This window comes from Bos grunniens, chromosome X (genome assembly GCF_055505025.1).
Source record: "Bos grunniens cultivar Pamir isolate PY7600 chromosome X, Bosgru_T2T1.0, whole genome shotgun sequence".
Taxonomy (NCBI): domain Eukaryota; kingdom Metazoa; phylum Chordata; class Mammalia; order Artiodactyla; family Bovidae; genus Bos; species Bos grunniens.
In genome coordinates this window covers 88,708,388-88,727,994 of record NC_141194.1, presented here as the reverse complement: position 1 = coordinate 88,727,994, position 19,607 = coordinate 88,708,388, and the positions used below count along the sequence as shown (strand labels likewise).

Below are 19,607 nucleotides of genomic sequence, written 5' to 3'. Positions count from 1 at the left end.
TGCTTTTACCATGTGCCAGGAGTTGTGCTAAGTACTTGACATATATTATCTCACTGAATCCTTACAAAACCCTGAGAGGAAGTACCATGACTTTTCCCATTTTACAGGTGAGGAGACTGGGGTTCAGAGTGGATAAGTAGCCCAAGGTTATACAGCTAGAAGTTTGGTAAATTCCACTTTACCTACAAGCAGAAACAGAATGGCCTAAAAGGATTAAAGTGATCAAAGGTCAACTGCCTGGCAGGCTTAATTAAGGAACGAAGTTAAATTTTGACCAATAGATGGCACCAGTGTGTGTTTGGTGGGCTGCCCAAGGCTGTGTCCAACTAAGGGAAGTCCCAGTGAGGGCTCAGAACTGGAGCAACCTGTCTTAAGTTGAGAGAGGAGAGAAAGAAAGATGGGCAGTGTTCTGCTCCTGAATCAGATAATGCTACCCTGTCCTGTCTGTAGCTCGGCAAAGACATGGGAAGCCAGCAAGTGAGGGGATGGAGGTGGTTCTACTAAGAACTGTTTTTAAAAGATCTGCAAATCTTTTTCCTTCAGCATTTCCTGGGCACCTCTCTTGTGCCAGACAGTGTGCTGTGCAAAAAAGTCACGTGGTGATATCAAACACGGCCCCATCTTACTGCAAAGGAGGAGAGGTAGATGCTATGGTAGAAGGCTGAGGTACTGAATGATGGGGGCACCCAGCCTGGGCTTGGGAGTCTGGGGAGACTTCTCACAGGAGAGGTGTCTGAGCTAGTCCTGTTGGATGCATGGGAGCTTATCAGACAAAAGTGAAAAAGCATTCCAGACAGCATTAAAGCCACAGAGGGATTAGAATCCATGACACATTCAAAGACAGGAAGCATGAGCTTCAAGTGTTGAGAGACAAGTCTAAAGAGACAAGCAGGAACTGGCAATTGAACAGCCTAGAATATCAAGTTGAGGACTTGATTTGTGAGTGTCTGAGTAGAAAAGCTATAGATTCCCAGAAAGATCTGTGACTTATAAAACAAAGTCCAACTATTGCTGAGGCAATGAAAAGCAGTGGTAGGGCTTTGAGCAGCGGGCACAGCATGGTCTGATCTAGTGGCCTGTAGGCTTCCCAGGGGCACTAGTGGTAAAGAATCCTCCAGCCAATGCAGGAGATGTAGAGACAAGGGTTTGATCCCTGGGTTGAGGAAGATCCCTTAGAGAAGGACATGGTAACCTACTCCACTATTCTTGCCTGGAGAATCCCATGAACAGAGAAGCCTGGTGGGCTACAGTCCATAGGGTCACACAGAGTCAGACACAACTGAAGCAACTTAGCACACACGCACACATGTGGAGGATGAATTGCAGTGGAACATGCTGGAGGCAAGAAAATGACTCAAAGGCTGTTTGGGATAGGGGTGAGTCTGAGGAGCTGAGCTATGGCAGATACAAAGGGACTTGAGAAGGTAACATTTTTAGGACTTGGTCGCCTCTCAAGGCCCCTCCCCACATGCACAGGCTCATCATCAAGGCTCAGCTGATGCTGCATCTCTAACCTTCCCCCACCTCCAGCTCTGCTTCTGACTTTTAAGCTGCCCTCTGAGGTCCATTTTTTCCCCCTTCCCAAGCTGTCTTTAAGGTTTAATCAAATCTGATTGCACAAGTTGACCAAGAAGGCCTGGCCCCATGGTGGGCCTCCCGTGGTACATCCCTGTGAAGAAAGATCTGTCAATTGACCTCAGGTAGAGCAATGGATTGGCCTTGAGCTGGTTTCTGACCCTCTGCCCATGACTTCAAAACATGGGCAGAGTTCAGTTAAGAAATCAGTCCAGTTCCAGGAAAAAAGGTAAACATCATCTAGTTTATTTTTCTCCTGATTGGTCTCATGACAAAATACAGACCCCAGTAGATAACAACCAAAAGGGAAGCGATCCCCAAAGTAGACTGATGGTTTAGATGTCCCCTTTCCTTCCTGCAAGGTCCGTCAGAAAGGCACCCCAACTGGTGTTGGTATTGCATCCATGGAGGTGAAGCCAGAAATCAGGCTTACCACAGGAAGACAGGACTTCATGGCCACCTGAATGGTTGGGGAGTCAGAGCCCTGAAGAGTGACAGTTCTCTGCATAGGCATGCTTCATCCTCATCTGCTCCCTGGGGGGTTCAGAAAGCAAGTTTTCCTTCCCCTAGAGTTCCTAGGACCCTCTCGTTGGCAACACAACAGCAACCCAATAAGATGCCAGAGGGCTGGGCTTACAGATCTGTTGGGTGTAGCCAGGGTGAGCTGGTAACTTGAGGACCCAACTTTCAATCCAGAGAACTGTTCCTGGGAATTCCTGGCTAATCAATGCCCTGAAATGTTGCCAGGCATAATGAACCCCATCAGACTAACTGGTTCAGTTGGGACAGGTCAGGGGCAGGGAGGGAGAATGAGCTGTTGCCCTGTGTGGTGCTGACCCTGGTACCTTCACACACCCTTCTGGCCCCTTTCCATCTGCTTCTTCTTTCTCCTCCTCTTCTCTTTCCTCCACTTCCTCCTCCTCCTCACTGGTTGAGTCCTCATAGAGGTTGATGGTTGCCTGGACAGGGAAGTTCTTCAGTAAAATCTCCCCATCACTGTACAGGTAGTCAAAGGAGCAGGATTTAGGCCAGAAGAGTCTGTGGACAGAGAAGAAATATGGTCCCAACTTGGATAGGCTGCCATGTGCAGAAGGGTCAGTAGGACCAAGAAGGAAGCCAGCCCCTAAACTCTTAGTTGCAGTAATGGGGTGAGATGGAAAAAGAAGAAAGGGAGCTTTGTAACAGAACCTTCTGGAGTGTTACAAAATGGCTCCATGCAGAAAGGTCATGTCTGGTGGGCCTATAGCTGTGAAGAGACCCAAGCCTGGCGTATATCAATCCTGCAACTGATCCCACTCCCTACTCCCCACCCCAGAAGGCCTGCAGCCAAGAATTTTCTAGCCCTGTGTCCTCCATCTCCTACTAAGGCTTTCTTCACTGATCTCTCCACAGGGGCTCATTCTTAGGGGTCACTGACAGTGACTCCAGGGAAGGCAACCTTGGCCAAGTCCCTTAACCTCTCTGAGCTTCCATTTCCTGGTCTGTGAAAGAGTGATCATAGCAGTACCTCCCTCCTCCTGCCTCATAGTGCTGTTGTGAGGATTTAAAAGGCTAATAGATCTACATCAGGCTCTGCGCCTCGTGCCAGAAGCTTACCTGACCGGGTGATGGAACTCAAAGTCAACCTTGGTGACCTTGGCACCTGTTGTCCCACCGGGGGCCTGTCAAAAGCAAAACGCATGTGGCTCAAAGTGCATGGTCAGATAACTGCCTCTTCTGTATCAGGGGTCAGCAACCTGTAGGTAAGATGATCTAGAAAAGACCTTAGACATCTCTGGGGTTCAGTACCCCGTCCCATAAGGGGATCTGTCCTGATTCTAGTTGAACAACAAGTGGACAGAGTCCGGGGGGTTGTTTGCTTTCCTGTCCTTGTTCTAACACCTGTTTGGAGATGGTCCAGGGGACAGAGTTCTACTGAGCAGCAAAGATGCGGGGGTGGGGTGGGGGGGTGGGAAAGAATGCCACGGTTGGGTGCCAGGAGACCATGATTCTAGCATTAGCCCCACTTCACATGCACCGTGGAGCCTGCCCATGTCCCTCTCATGCTCTGGGGCTCAGCTTTCTGCACAGCTAAATTGCCCCAGAGGCCTCGGCTCCCTGCCTTCCTCCTAGAGCTGTTGTGGGACTCAAAAGTGGGCAAGGCTGAGAAAGTGCTTTTCCGGGTCTACAGCCTGAGTTGAAGGTCAGAGATTGGGGGCCCCTCTGGGAAGGGACCAGGTCTGAGTGCCTGCACGTGGTCATGTGTGTGTGTGAACACGTGGGACAGGGGCTCCAACTCACCAAATCCACACGTTTCCTCACCTGCCTGGGGAGGTCATTTGTAGAGGTCAGCCAGGGCCTCCAAAGACAAGCTCCTCTAGGACAAAGAGGAGAGATTAGTTGGTGGAGGAGAAAGAGTCTGGCTTCCCTGAGATAAGAAAAGAAGCCCTCCAAAAACTTGATTCGGCTTCCATCTCCTGCAGGAAGACTTTCCTAAGGACCCTGAGTCTAGGTCAAGACAGATGGCACTCCTCTGCTTCAACAGTGTTATCACATCTGTTGGATGATTATCTGTTTAGTTACCTTAGAGCTTCTTAAGGGCAGATTTATGTTCAATGGTATCTGAATCCCCAACACCTAAGCATAATGCCTGGTACACAGTAGGTGTTTCGGTCAATGTTTAGTGAACGGTTAAACGTTTGGAGGAATGAATGAGGGTTGGGTAGAAACTATCTTGCCCCCTACCTCCTGCCCCCCAAAGTAGAGCTCACAGTTCTGCCCTCTTCCTGGGATGGGGAAAGGGGCCAAATATATTTCTGGGTCCACTGCTTCCTCACTAGACTTCAAAAGGTAATGAAAAAAGCAAATGGAAAGCTTATGGTGTGGTCGGAAAAAGACAGTCCCTTGGTCATTAGCCTCTTGGCACTTTGAACCTCGTTCCCTGCTCTTCAGCCTAGGTCCTGTCCAATCCAGATTTTCTGGTAGTCTCCCCTTTGCCCCTCAGTGGACTGAGCAACTTGGCACACGAGGGCCTGGCTGCTCAGTTTTCAGCTTTGGCAATGCCCACTGTCCCCAAGTCTCCTCCTGTCAATCAGAGGGATTAGTGAGGTGAAGAGCCAGCTGAGATATTAGAGTCTGAGTTGTGGAGGGAGCACAGAGAACAGGGGGGCCCTGGACTTCTTATTTCCTTTGTTGTCCCAGGAACCCCACTAAGCTTGAGTTCAAATGACCAAAGGCCAAGTTCCACTTACCGTTCATGTTTATTTACTTCTTGTCCAGAGGAGAGAAGGGGCAATGGGTTTCCCAGGTAGGGCAGTGCCAGGGAGTCCTGTGCTAGGGCTGGAGTTGAGGCCAGGGCCAGAGCAGGGGTGGCAGCAGCGGGGGCAGGAGGGTCCATCCTTAGGGTGTAAAGGCCAGGCAGGCTGTAGGGGCTGTGATTCCTCAGAGTGTCCCGCAGTTTTCTGGCTTTTCCTGGGAGACAAACTTTTTATAAGGCCTGCCTGGACTCATAAATTATTCAGGGACATGTCAGGATGAGATACCTGGGGAGCAGTGTGCGTGTGTGTGTGTGTGTGTGTGTGTGTGTGTGTGTGAAGATTTAGGAAAAGGGGCTTGGGGAGGGATACCCGTGTTCCTGGGTGTGAAATTTCTCCCAGTTGAATAAACAGAGTCCATAGGCAGGGGGGAGGGCGGTTCTTTACCTCCAAGTCAGAAAGGAAAACACAAAAGGGGCAAATCGAACACCATTTGTGCAAATTCCCCAGGTGGTAGCAAGGCCTGAGGGAAGGGAACAAGGGAAGTGCCTTAGAAACCACAGAAAGTTGTCAGGTGCTGGGGAGAGAGACCAGTACAGTGAGAAGGGACAACTGAGGCAAGTGAGACTCACGTTATTTCAGTTCAAACCCCAAATATATTGGCCAGGTGGACTGGATATGGGGTGACCACTATGAAGCATATCCCCCAGGTTAGAGAAAAATGGAGCATCTGGGTGGGGCTGGTCTTGCTGCCTGTGGGTTGGACCTCAAGTCTTCTTTCCACGCCCTCCCCTTTACTGGGCAGTACATTTGCAGAAGTGCCTGACTGAATCCCCTTTCCAGCCTCAGCCATCTGTGGTTTGAGAAGGGAGCACAGGCAGCATTTGCAGGGGTTTCCAGGTCAGATTGCTGATCTCAAATCTCAGCTTCCAGTCCGGGCGCCAGGGTGCTGGGGGAGGTCTGCTGAAAGACCATCTCTGACCCTGGCACCTGGGTTCCTGGCGCCTCGGTTCCCTCTAGTGTGAGAGGAGGATGCAAGCCCAGTGGTTCCAAAGGGCCCTGTCAGGCTGAACACTGACGGGCGCTGGGTAAATGGGTACTGACCCCGGGCAAGCCCAACACCTGGGTCACAATCCTCTCAGCCTCAGCCAGTCTTCTGGGCCTTTGCCAAACAGTTTGCAGTTACAACTATTGGCAGGTTCCTTATGCTTCAGAGGTTTGAAAATATGACTACTGACCTCAGTGTCGAGCACCGGTGCAGGTTTATTTAGCTTCTTGGATATTCATCACAGCCAGGTGTGTCAAAAATTAGAAACCACCTCAATGTCCAGTGATAGGAAACAAGTTAGATTATTTAGGGTAAGTCCTTACCACCAAATACGAAGCAGGCACTCATAATCATGTTCTAGGAAGTATAATTATCAACACAAAGTTTAGAAAAAAAGATGCTAAAAGTGTGAATAATTTGATCCCAGTGCTGTTTTTTTCTCTGTTCACATAACCCCCATTTCCAATTTCAACCCCACTGTGTTCTTTGTAGCAAAGGAAAACTGGAAACAAGCCAAATGTCTTACTTTAGAAAGCCAGTTAAATAAATCATTGAACAGTTACACAGGTTCATATTAAAACTGGCATGGTAGAAGATTGGGGAAAGGTTAATATATTGAAGAGTGAAAAAAAGAAGCCTGTACCACATAACTTGGAGGATGATCCTGTTTTTGGTAAGAAAAAAAAGAAGTGTAGAATATACAGTATGCAGGGGGGAAAAAAAGAGTCTGGTTAGAGAAAGGAGAAAGTTACAATGGTTCCTGGGAATAAGATTATGGTAGACTTTTACTTCCTTCTTTAGGCTTTTCTGAGTTTTCCTGAAAGTTCCACAAGCCCTGATACTGTTTGGGTAATAAAAAGTAAAGACACAAAATTAAAAAGAAAGAAAGAAATGTTTATCCACAGAGGAGAGAAAACTGCTGGGGAACTGACAGTCATTTTCAAATGTCTGAGGATTTGACTGAAATGAGATTACACTTGTTCTGTGTGACTTCAAAGGGCAGGACTGAGGCCCATGGGTAGAAGCTACAGGGAGATACATTTTGGCTCAGTCAGAGGAAAACTTTGTAACAGCCCAGCCGCCACCTAACCCAGAGACCTGGCAATGTACTGGTTCTCCATAAACAGAGCTTTATTATATGTGGTGAAATGAGTGAAGTCTTGGACTGGGCTAAGCCCTCTGTCCCTGAATTGTGTAAGTGCGGGCTGGATCCTGGATCCTGGATGTTGGAGTGGAAAATCTAGAGGGAGGGGGCAGTGGGGGATGGCGAGCAGAGCTGATGGAGCCTGAGTTTCTATCAGTCTCTGGGTGTTCTTGCTAAATTTACCTCCAGGAGATGAAAATGTGCATGTATTATGCCACTGGCTCAAAGGAGGGGTGAGGCTGAGAGGGAGCCAGGATGAAGAGACTGGGCTGGAAGAAGATGGCATGTGAAGGAGGAAGAAGCAGACCTATTGTCAAACCTGGGGATCTTTTTTACTTCTAGGTGCCCTGAAAATGGTCAGGAGCGGGGAAAGAGAGAAGAGGTAGATATTCCTCCAGAGCCCAGGGCTCATGCCAAACCATCTTGAACTTGTGTTCATTCAGCCACAATCTTTCACAATCAGGGCCATCCAGCTCCTTCACTCCCCTGAGCTGCAGGCCTGAGGGTTCCCCTCATGCCAGCTCCTGGCATCTTCTCCTACAGCTCAGGTGGCATTCAGGCCTGTGTCTGTGGATCTTTCTTCTCCAGCTGCTTTGTCTCACTACCTCCCTAAGAATTGCCTCAGCCTTATTTAGCTTGTGGGAGATAAAGCCACTGGCCCCTCTTGGGGACCTCTCCTCAGTCTGAAGGATTTAAGACCCGCAAGGGTTGCTGGGTAAGAATGCGAACCTGGCTGTTCTCCTTTGCCCTCAGCATATAAAAGGAGTGAGGTGGCCAGCAAGGTGGCAAGAAAGGTCTGGAACAATCAAAATGAAGAACTTCCTGTCACGGCAGTTATGATCCTACCTCCCTTACCCCTAACAGCCTTATGGTGCCTCTGGGTTTTGTCAGTGATTGCTTTGCCAGAACATTCAGAGATGGCTTGCTGCCTCCTCTGGGCCAGACACTTCTGGACCTTGCCAGGCAAGAGAATGAACTATAAAGAGGAACAGACTCTGCCTCACAGTGCTGACAGCTAGAGAGGGAGACAAGACCTGGACCGGACAGGCTCAATCAATGTCAGTGGGGCCTGGTTCCCCCTACCACCCTGGAGCATGTTCCCTTTTCCACTCCTCAGCTCTCCCCAGCTTGAGTGTCCCCATTCCCTGGGCCACATTCCAAAGTTGCTTCAACTCCTACCACGTTCCTGCCCCTCCCCTCTCCCCACAGAACAACCTCTCCTCCCACTTCCCTGAGAAAACACAGGCTTTGAAGCGTGAATTACCTCACTGCCCTGCCCCACTCCCCCCAAACTGGCCTGCCTCTCCAACTTCCTTCCCCTCCAGCCCTCCCTTCTCAAGGGACAAGGTGCCCCTCTCGTTAAAGGCTAATCTGTTCACCCTGGCCTTGGCCTTATCCACCCTCCTTCTCTGGGGCCTTCCTCTGGGCATTATGACCCTTCTCTTCAGGAAACTTCGGCTTCTTTATACCAGCTCTTTCCCTCCTGATTATAAAGTACCTGTCTCTGTTATCCCCCAGAATTAAGTCCCACCTTTCCTAAATGTATTCTCTTGCTCCCCTAACTCTAAATATCTCTTCCCCTCCTTCCTTTTCTCTCTTTTCTTTCCTTCACCCTCAAATTCATTGAACATAGAGTCTATACTTTTCTCAACTTTCCATTCATACTTCGACTTACTGCAATTTGTCTTCAGCCCTATCCTCCTTGTGAAAGGGCACTACCAAAGGTCACCAATGACCACCTAAGTGCCAAGTTCAATGATCTCTTTGAACTCTGGGTGGCCAAAGGCACTCTTGGCCAAGTCCTCATTTCTGAGGCTCTCCTTTCTTTCTTGGTCACTATCTGCTGGTTTTCCCTCCTGTTTCTGGAACTACCCCCCTGTGTTTCTTTTGCTGACTTTTCTTCTGCTTAGTCCTCAAATATGTGGCTGTCAATTACAATCCACAAACAAAGCTGATACACAGTAATGTTTTCAACGGGTCATGGCAAAATGGGAAAAACATCAAAAGTAGAGTTTTTCAATAATTTCAATGTATCTAATTATAAACGATTGTCCTTTATTCTGACATTCTGCCTTTTTAAAACTTTTTGGTGGCAAAATATTCTCTTTCCTGAAATGATGGCAATGGCAGATATTAATTTATTTAATGTCCCTATTTGTCAAGATAGAAATGTCCAGTCCCATTAATCTGTTATTCAATGAATGAAAAATTGAGACATATTTCCAGCCTGAAATGTTCCTGATAGGTGTCTCAAACCTGTTCCAAAACTGAACTGATTTTGTTTCCACCAACCTCCTCTGTACCTGCCTCGATAACCAGTTTCATATTGGCCCAGTCACTCAAGCTAAAAGCCTCAGCCGCCAAGTCCTATTGATTTTGGGCTTGAGAAAACGAGAAAACCATTTCTCATGTTTGTCTCCTCTGTGCTCCCCATTCTCCTGGTTGTTTCTTCAATTATGGTCTCATCCATCCTCTCTCACATGGATGCTGGAAGCAGCTTCCAAATAGATTCCCCCATTCTTGACTTGGTCTTTCCAATCATCCTCCTCCCAGCTCATCCCGTGATCTTTCTATAACACGGGACGAACTTTGATCTTTCTGGGCTTAAACACTTACAGTGATTCCCAGTTGTCTATGGTAAGTATCCAGTCTCTTTTGTGTGTCAGTTGAAGCCCTTTGCTGCCTAAGCCCAGCCTTCCTCTCCAGCCTTCTGCCTCCAAGGCCCTCCATGCACCCTCCACTGCAGCTCCCCTTTAGAGACCTCCACTCTATAAACAGGCCACACCTTTCACCTGTAATCTTTTCATGGTTTAGAGCCTCTGAAGGTCTCAGTCCCATCCCGTATAGGGTTAATCACAGGGAACACTGTGGGTCACAACAAGTGGCAGAGCTTAAAACTGATTTAGTGGGTTGCAGCCAGCATTTAACAAATTGAATGAACAGCAAACGGAAGAGTGAAACATGTGGGGAAAGGGTATATATTCTGTGAAGCTTCTGCTTTAGTCATATATCTCTAGATCTAGATTGAAAGATATATAAATGCATGTCCTGGTTTATGCCATAAAAAACATTTCCTACTGTGGGTCCCAGTCATAAAATTTGACCACACTTGAGGGACTAGATTGGAGCAGGAAATGGCAACCCACTCCAGTACTCTTACCTGGAGAATTCCATGGAGAGAGGAGCCTGGGGAGCTGTGGTCCATGGGGTCGCAAAGAGTTGGACATGACTGAGCAACTAAGCACAGCACACACACACACACACGTGCGTGTGTGTGTGTGTATTGCTCGCTGATGCCTGTCTTCTGAGATGAGCATGACTAAGGAGGCATGCAAGGGACTATATGTTATTCTGGGACTCATAATTAGTGCTGTTCATGTCAGAGTCCTTGCTTTCGCTGGGGAGTTTAATAGAGGTCAGGAGAACAGGTGGTGCCAAGGAGGCCTCATGGAAGAGGGATGATTGAGCAGGGTGGGGCTTATGTGGGCAGACAGAAGAGGGAATGTAATCCTGGCACAGGAGCGGATAGTAACAGGACAGAACATTTGTTAAACATTTATGTAGCAGGCACTGTTCTAAGCATTTCGCGTGGATTAACTGGTCTCACAAACAACCTTGTGAAGAAAATGCTATTTTCAGCCTCATTTATTGGTGAGATTAACACATTATCGACCAGGGGTTGTGGGGTGGGGGGTGGATTGCCGAAACTGATGGCTGTGGCATTGAAACGTCTCTTGTCAATAACGTGTTAAGGTGCTTGCCTAAGGTCACATCCCAGCTTATCTGGTGGCTCAGTGGTAAAGAATATGACTGTGCATGCAGGAGACATCAGTTTGACCCCTGGGTGGGGAAGATCCCCTGGAGGAGGGCATGGCAACCCACTCCAGTATTCTTGCCTGGAGAATCCCATAGACAGAGAAGCCTGGTGGGCTACAAGTCCATGGGGTGGCAAAGAGTCAGACACAACTGTGCAACTAAACAACAACAAAGTCACAGAACCAAAAGTGACTAGGCTGAACTTTGAACTCAGGTGGTCTCTGTTTTCTTAACCACTGAGCTACCTGCCCTGCTACTGGGGATCTGGTGTGGAAAGGGGGCCAAGCAGGGTAAAGGGAGAGCCTAGGCTGGCAGGAAACTAGAGGAGGACTTAGAATGCCAGATAGAAAAGTCCAGAAAAGGCTCCGCTCTCCCCTCGGGAAAGGAGATGTTACTTGTTCCCTCTAGCCATTGCCTCTTGGCCCAGGGTCCCTGGGTTCGCGGGCAGGAAGCCTAGAAACCAGAACGCGGGCCTCATGGAGGCGAGAAGCAAGACAGCCTTTGCTCTGAGAGAGGAGGGATGGGGGCGATTCTCTTCCCACCCAAGCCTGTCCCCAGAGCAAAACTAGCAAATGGCGCCTGGGGCCTCTGCCCTCAAGTCCAAATGTCCCAAATGTGCCAAGCCTTGGACCCAGCCCCTTGGGTGCCTGGGATGGGGGTCCCCTCTGGAGAACAGTTTGTTGCCAGGTCAGCTCTCCTCCTACACTTTTTTCCCTCTTGGCCGCCATCCAGTCCAGGGCCTGTGGCCCATGTGGTGCTGGGCTCTCTGGGCAGAGCCCCTCGCAGCTCCCCATTTGCTCCTCATTTGGATGGCAGGGGCTTAGAAAAACAGAGCACTGAGGAAGCAGGAGGGAGGGTGCCTGGGAACGTCACTCCCTCCTCTATTCAATCTGTCCAGCCCTGGCTCCTCTGGCCAGCCTCCTTTCCCAGCCTGGCCTGAGGCCTGGGGAAGATGCAGTGATGCTGAATTGTCAGTAGTACTGAATTCTCAGTAGTGCATTCTCTTCTCTTTTCTTTTTAGTCTTGGCATCCTGCAGATCCTGCCTAGGTAAATAACACATACTGGTAACCAGCGGCAGATATCTTCTTGGGAGGTGGGTCCTGACAAACTAGTAAGAATAATAACTACCACAACAGAAATGTTCTGTTCTGTGCTCAGTTGTGTCTGACTCTTTGTGATCCTGTGGCTTGTAGCCCACCAAGCTCCTCTGTCCATGGGATTCTCCCAGCAAGAATATTGGAGTGGCTTGCCATTTCCTTCTCCAGGGGATCTTCCCTACTCAGAGACTAAACCTGCATCTCCTACATTGCAGGTTTCTTTACTGCAATTCTTTACTGTAAACCTGCATTGCAGGATTCTTTACTGCTGAGCCACTGAGTAGGTAATACGCATGGAGCACTTGCTGTGGAGAAGGGAATGGCAACCCACTCCTGTATTCTAGCCTGGAGAATTCCACAGGCAGGGGAGCCTGGTGAGCTACAGTCCATAGGGTCCCCAAAGTTGGACACGACTGAGCAAATAACACTACTACTACTATGGAGCACTTGTGATGTGCCAGGCACTGTGCTAAGCACTTTATTGCTTTATTATTTCATTTGCTCCTATGGAAATCTTAAGAGGTGGATACTATGATTCCTTCCATTTAAAGACATGCAGGAAACAGGCACAGAAGATTAAGTGACTTAGCAAATAGCTAGTGGGGAAAAGATCTGAGATTGAGATTTAAGTCTGTTTTGTTTCAGTGCTGTCTGAGACTTTAGAATCCATCTGTGTAGGGTATGGTCCTTGTGACAGTTGCCCTGAGTGCCCCACTTTGAGGCCCTTGTGCTGCTATGGAGTTAAGCAGATGGCAGAGGGGGCCAATGGAAGTGGGAGACTGGTGCCACAAGCCATATACAACTCCACCATGGCCATCACCAGTGCTCTGAGACTCGACCTGACCTGTCAACGGCACCACTTCTTGACTAGGAAATGGGGACCACCGGAAGTGCTGTCATTATTTGCTTCATGATAGCTCTGTACTCAGCCTTCAGTAGCCATTGTTATAGAATGGTTTGGTTACCACTCTAGCTCAGGCCCTTATCCTCTAATGTCAGTATTTTTGCAGTAGACCTTAAAGTGGAAAAGTTTGGGCTTTAGAGTTAGATCAATTTAGTGTGTGTCCCAGCTCTGGCACTTAGCTGTATGGCCTGGGGCAAATAACTTTTCATATCTCAATTTCCGCATCTGTGAAATGCGATAATAATGGTGCCTATTTCACAGGGTTGTAGTGAAGGCTGAATGAAAGAATGTGTCAATTGTTCAACCTGACACATATTTAGGACCCAGTATATGTTGGCTGTAATCAGTTATTGTAATTATTCTGTTTTTCTCCTCATCACTGTAGTTATTCAGAACATTGGCTTCAGAAGCAGGCCTGGGTTGGAATCCCTCCTCTGTAGTTTACCATCCAGGTGGTCTTGGGTAAATTAACCAATCTCTCTGAGCCTCAAGTTCCTGGAGATGAAAACAATAGTACCCATCTCACAGGGCTGGAGTGAGGATGGAATGAAATCGCATAGGTAAACTGGTATTAATTCTTTTTCTCCCACACACTTTCAGGTGTTTTCTGCACACATGGCCAGATCCAGCTTTCTAAAACACACCTTCCAGGCTGCTCTTGCATCTGCACTGGCAACCCATGACCAGATAAGTCAGGCATTCACAATTTCCCCTGTAACTTCAGCCTCACTTCCAATTCCACCCAGTTCCTCCTCTCACTTCCAGCAGGCTTGTTACTACACTGGCCCCGCACATGGCCATCTCTACTCCTGCCTGCCTACGTCTGGAATGCCTTCTCTCTTCCCCATGTCTCATATTCTACCTCTCCCTGCCCCTTTGACAGTTACTCCAGGACATGCCAATATCCACCTACTTCCATGGCTTTATCATCTAAGCTCCCTTCTCAGATGTGAAGCAAGGCATCCTATTGAAGTGATCAGGGGAGGGGCTGTGTCATTGTCATCTCCCCACAGCACCTATCAGCACCCGGCACAGGACTGGGTACACAGAGGGCACTCATTCCATGTGACTGGGAAGCCATGCAACAACAGGGTAATTGGTCTGAGAAGACTAATTTTAGTCAGTCTAGCGGAGCCTTAGGGGCTCTAGGGTAGGGGGACAAACAGCCATGACAGGTGCACAGGCCAGGATGGGTTTCTCTGTTTGTATTTTGGCCTTGTAAGACACAGTATCCATGATCCCAGGATGGGGGAGTTTAGAGGGTAGCTGTTGACTTGGTTGGGACAGCTCAGGAGCAAGGCAGGTCAGAAGTAAAAGGAGCACAGCAGAGGTCCTTGAAGGGAAGGAATCTAGAAATTCTCTCCACCTTATCTCCAGTTGTCTCCTCTATTGACAGAACATTCCTAAGCATGTTTAAAGTTTCACCTCCACCCTCCTTCTTTCCCTCTCCTCTAGCCTCAGCCTAGACCAGCAGACCTAAAAGTGTGATTCAAAGACATCTGGGGGCTCCTAAGATTCTATCAGGGGGCTCAGTCAAAGCTACTTGCTTGGTAATACTGAGACATTATTTGCCATTTTCATTGTGTTGACATTTGCACGGATGGAACAAAAGCAATAGTGGGTCAAAGTACCTAAGCATGGGTCAAAGCAGTGGCACTAAACTGCATTCATGTTATTCTTCATCATCAATATATTCCTGGTAGAAGAAATGTGAGTTTCACTTAAGAATGTTCTGGGGGTCTTCCCTGGCAGTCCAGTGGTTAAGACTCTGCCTTCCAATGCAGGGGTTGAGTTTGATCCCAGCATAGGGACCTAAGATCCTGCATGCTACAAGGTCTGACCAAAAGATAAAAAAAGAAAAAAAAAGCTTTGATTGAACAGTGAAATTTCATTTTTAATATAATAAATCTCAACCCTTCGAGTATATTTTGTTTTTAACAGTTTGTATGACAAATAGGAAGGATATCTAAGGCACTTCTACCTCATATTGCAGTATGATGTTGGTGTGAGGAAAAGCACTTGTTTGATTGAATTGCAAGCTAAACGAGCCAGTTTTTCATGGAACTTTTTTTTTAACTTGAAAGAACAATTGACAGGAAAACTATGGTTATTTAGACTGCGGTATTTGGCCAACATTTTGAAAATGAATCAAGTGATCCTGTCATCTCAAGGGAAATAACTGATAGTATTTGTTGTCAATGATAAACTCTAAGCTTTCAAGTAAGAAGTCAAATTTTGGAAAACCTGTAACTTACTGTAAGCTTGAGAATTTCTCAATACCCTAAAGACATTTTTGATAAGATTAATAGTTACATTAATGAATGTGAGTGTTTATATTGTATAATCACAAAATGAGTCAACAATTGGAAGATCTGTATAACTGGGTGAGTCATTTTCCAAATGACTAACGTACGATGTTACAAAATCATGGATAATAGATCCATTCAAAGTGCAAGCTAGACCAATGGATTTTAATGTAACAGAGTACAAAAGGTTCATTGATATGGTTTCAGATTTAACATCGCCAATATACGTTAAGAAATTACCACTTGTGAAGTTTAGGTGTAGCATCAAAGAAGAATATTCAGTGTATTAGTTTTCTATTGCTGCCATAACAAGGTACCACAAACTTAACAACTTAATATGATAACCATTTATTATTTCACACTTCTGTAGGTCAGAAGTCTAGGGGGTTTCACCTGAGTTCTCTGCTTAGCCAAGTTGTCAGCTGGGCTGCATTGTTACCTAGAAGCTCTCGGGGGGAAATTTCTGCTTCCAAGCTCACTCAGAACATTAGAAAAGTTTAGTTCCTTCAGGTTGTAGGTTTGAGGTCCTTGTTGCCTTGCTGGCTTGTCATCTAAAAGCCACTCTCTGCTCCCAGAGGCTGCCCACATTTCCTCTCATGCGGCCCCTTCCATGTTCAAACCATCAATGGCACGTTGTCATGCTTCCAATCTCTCTTCCTTCTCTGCCCCAAGCCAGAGAAAGCAATCTGCTTTTAAAGGATTCATATGATTAGATGAGTCCCACTGAGAATCTCTCTTTGCCAAATAACTAACATAATCATGGGAGTGATAAACATCCTTAACACCCACTTTCAAAGGAGAGGACATTTATACACAGGTGAGGGTCATTTTGGGGATCATACTTAGAATTCTACCTAAAAACTATTAAATAACTCCCTTCTCTAGCTACATATCCTTGTGAGGCTATATTCTCCTCATATACTTTAACCAAAACAACATATTGCAACAGACTGAATGCAAAAGCAGGTATGAGAATCCAGCTATTTTTTATACCATCAGATATTAGAGAGATTTGGAAAAATGCAGTACAATGCCAGTTTTCTTGATAAAATTTTTTGTTCTGGAAAATAGTAATTTTTCATTAAATCAGTTCAGTTCAGTCACTCAGTCATGTCTGACTCTTTTCGACCCCATGGACTGCAGCACGCCAAGCCTCCCTGTCCATCACCAAACTCCCAGAGTTGACTCAAACTCATGTTCATTGAGTCGGTGATGCCATCCAGCCATCTCATCCTCTGGTCACTGGATGACATGATCTTAGTTTCCTGAATGTTGAATTTTAAGCCAACTTTTTCACTCTCCTCTTTCACTTTCATCAAGAGGCTCTTTTGTTCTTCGCTTTCTGCCCTCAGGGTGGTGTCATCTGCAAATCTGAGGTTATTGATATTTCTCCTGGCAATCTTGATCCCAGCTTGTGCTTCACCCAGTCCAGCGTTTCTCATGATGTACTCTGCATAGAAGTTAAATAAGCAGGGTGACAATATACAGCCTTGATGTACTCCTTTCCTGATTTATTAAATATATGTTAACATGCAATGGGTTTATTATTGTGATTTTGAATTAAAAAGTTTTAAATTTTATCCATTTTAATTTCTATTATGTTAAATATCAAATGATATAACCCATTAAAAGTAAAGCCTTTTTGGAGTTTTTAATAATTTTTTTCAAACTTTAAACTTTTTATTTTGTTTTGGGGTATAGCTGATTAACAATGTTGTGGTAGTTTCAGATGAACAGAAAAGGGACTCAGCCATACATATACATGTATCCATTCTCCCTCAAACTCCTCTCCCATCTAGGCTGGCATGTAACATGGAATCTTTAATAGTTTTTTAGCTAGTACTTTTTATTTATTTATTGTTAAATTGACATACATGTCATTCTATATTGTGTGACCAAATGTGGAAAGATACTTAAAGTTCATTCTTTTGGGTGTACAGTTCCATGAATTGTAGACTTATACAATAATCTTTATAGTTACGACATCCAAAACAATTCCCTGTGCCACATCATTGTAGTCAACCTCTGTCCCTACTCCCAGTCCCAGGCAACCACTAATCTGTTCTCCATTCCAATAGCCTTGTCATTTGAAGAATGTCATATAAATGGAATCACACAGTAAGAGGCCTTTTGAATCTAGCTTCTTTCACTCAGCATAATACATATGAGCTTCATGCATGTGGTTGCCTGTATCAATGGTATTAATACATCCTTTTTATTGCTGAGTAGTATTCCATTGTGGGGTTCCCAGGTGTCCAGGTGGCACAATGGTAAAGAATCTGCCTGCCAATGCAGGAGATGCTGGAGACGCAGGTTCAATCCCTGGGATGGGAAGATCCCCTGGAGGAAGAAATGGCAACCCACTCCAGTATTCTTGCCTGGAAAATTCCATGGACAGAGGAGACTGGCAGGCTACAGTGGGGGGGGGGGGGAGTGGTCACAAAGAATCAGACTCGAATAAGAATACAGACACATACACAGAGTATTCCATTGTACAGATGTGCCATAATTTATTTATCCATTCAGTAGCTGAAATACATTGTTTCCTAAATAGTTTTTAAAACTTTAAAGTGGTCTTATATGTGGAATCTAAAAAGAAATGATGCAAATGAATTTACTTACAAAATGTAAATGGATTATCTAAGTAGAACAGACTTATGGATGCCAGAGGGAAGGATGGGGAGAAGGGATAGTTAGGGAGTTTGGGATGGATATGTGTGTATGTGCTTAGTCACTCAGTCATGTCCAACTGTTTGTGATACCATGGACTGTAACCTGCCAGGCTTCTCTGTCCATGGGATTCTCCAATCAAGAATACTGGAGTGGGTTGCCATTTCGTTCTCCAGGGGATCTTCCAGACCCAGGAATTGAACCTGGGTCTTCTGCATTGCAGGCAGATCCCTGGGTCGGGAAGATCCCCTGGAGAAGGGAATGGCTACCCACTCCAGTATTCTTGCCTGGAGAATCCCCATGGACAGAGGAGCCTGGTGTGCTACAGTCCATGGGATCACAGAGAATCAGACACGACTGAAGCAACTTAGCACACACACACGCATGCACATCAGTATATAAGGGTCTGGATTTCAGAGGGGATAAGATTGGAAGGATTTAAAGATCAGATGCAATGGGGTGTGGAGGGTCAGAGAGAGAGAGAAGAGTGTGATTAACTCTGAGGCTTCTGGCTTAAACAGCTAGCTTTTTCAAAAGGAAAAAACTGAGGGAGGATTGGTTTTAGTTCAAGGGCAATCCAGGATACAATTTTGAACATGCTGATTCTGAGATGCTTTTGAGGTATTTAAATGGAGACATTTCCAGGTGGCATGGGCTTCCCAGGTGGTGTTAGTGGTAAAGAACCCACCTGCCAATTCTGGAGACACAAGAGACCTGGGCCTGATCCCTGGGTGGGGAAGATCCCCTGGAGAAAAGAATGGCTAACCACTCCAGTATTGTTGCCTGGAGAATCCCCATGGAATGAGGAGCCTGGCAAGCTACAGTTCATGAAATCACAAAGAGTCAGACACTACTGAAGCAACTTAGCACACAAACACAGATGCACATAAATATATAGGGGTCTGGATTTAAGAGAAGTCTGGGCTAAAAGTGGTGATTGGAAGTCATGAGACTATAGAGGGTCATCGAAACCATAAGAGATAAATGAGAATTCCAAGAGTGGAGATGCAGAGTGAGAGGGGAAGAAGTCCTAGGTCAGGCTCCTGAGAAACACATATATAAGGGAGGAGGAATCAATGAAGAAGTAGCCAGAGAGATAGGAGGAGTATCAGGGGAAAGTTATATTACAGAGGCCAGGAGAAGAAAAGATTTCAAGAAGGGCAAAGCTCTTGGGGACATTGAATTCTGCCTGGAAGTCAAGAAGTTAAGAATTGAGATGTGGCCTTTGGATTTGATGACTTCAGAGGTTAAAACATCTGCCTGCAATGCAAGAGACCTGGGTTCGATCCCTGGGTTGGGAAGATCCCCTGCAGAAGGAAATGGCAACCCACTCCAGTATTCTTGCCTGGAGAACCCCATGGATGGAGGAGCCTGGTGGGCTGCAGTCCACGGGGTCGCAAAGAGTCAGACACGACTGAGCAACTTCAATTTCACTTTTCATGATCTTGATGAGAATTTCTTGGTTTGGCATGTGTCTGACCCTCTCTGCCATCAGCCCTGATTCCTCCCATGGTCTTTTCATGCCTCCCTCTTTGTCCCTAGAACCACTCTTTAAAAAAAAAAAAAGTATTTATTTATTTGGCTGGGTCTTAGTTGCAGCATGTGGGATCTTAGTTCCCTGACAAGAGACTGAGCCCGAGTCCCCTGCACTGGCAGGTGGATTGGTAAGCACTGGGCTACCAGGGAAGTCCCCCTAGAATCTTTTTTTATTTCTCATCGTTGTTCAGCTGCTAAATTGTGTCTGATTATTTGTGATCCCATGGACTTGAGCATGCCAGTCTTCTCTATCTTTCACTATCTCCCAGAGTTTGCT

At 46.4% G+C, this 19,607-nt stretch overlaps 1 protein-coding gene across 3 annotated transcripts; it reads right to left on the bottom strand.

Moving 5' to 3' along the window:
- Positions 1-1,800: 1,800 nt before the first annotated feature.
- Positions 1,801-10,428, bottom strand: RIPPLY1 (ripply transcriptional repressor 1). Of its 3 annotated transcripts, XM_086388873.1 has the most exons (6): positions 10,161-10,428; positions 4,806-5,025; positions 3,877-3,931; positions 3,172-3,236; positions 2,421-2,613; positions 1,801-2,109 (listed from the first exon to the last, which is right to left on the bottom strand). In XM_086388873.1, the coding sequence occupies exons 1-6, from the start codon at positions 10,360-10,362 to the stop codon at positions 2,026-2,028; spliced, it is 819 nt and encodes a 272-aa protein (XP_086244999.1). In that variant the 5' UTR covers positions 10,363-10,428; the 3' UTR covers positions 1,801-2,025. The 3 variants fall into 3 exon arrangements, with proteins under 3 accessions (XP_086244999.1, XP_086245000.1, XP_086245001.1); XM_086388874.1 differs by having other exon boundaries at positions 1,801-2,613; positions 10,161-10,427; XM_086388875.1 differs by lacking the exon at positions 10,161-10,428 and having other exon boundaries at positions 3,877-3,929; positions 4,806-4,919.
- Between the last annotated feature and the right edge of the window lie 9,179 nt (positions 10,429-19,607).

Excerpts from the sequence above, each read along its gene's own strand:
- RIPPLY1 (XM_086388873.1), bottom strand. The coding sequence starts at position 10,362 with ATGAGTCCCAGAATAACATATAGTCCCTTGCATGCCTCCTTAGTCATG. Across the intron at positions 5,026-10,160 it reads CTCTCCATGGAATTCTCCAG|GAAAAGCCAGAAAACTGCGG; the intron begins GTAAGAGTACTG and ends TTTGTCTCCCAG. Across the intron at positions 3,237-3,876 it reads CAAATGACCTCCCCAGGCAG|GCCCCCGGTGGGACAACAGG; the intron begins GTGAGGAAACGT and ends TGCTTTTGACAG.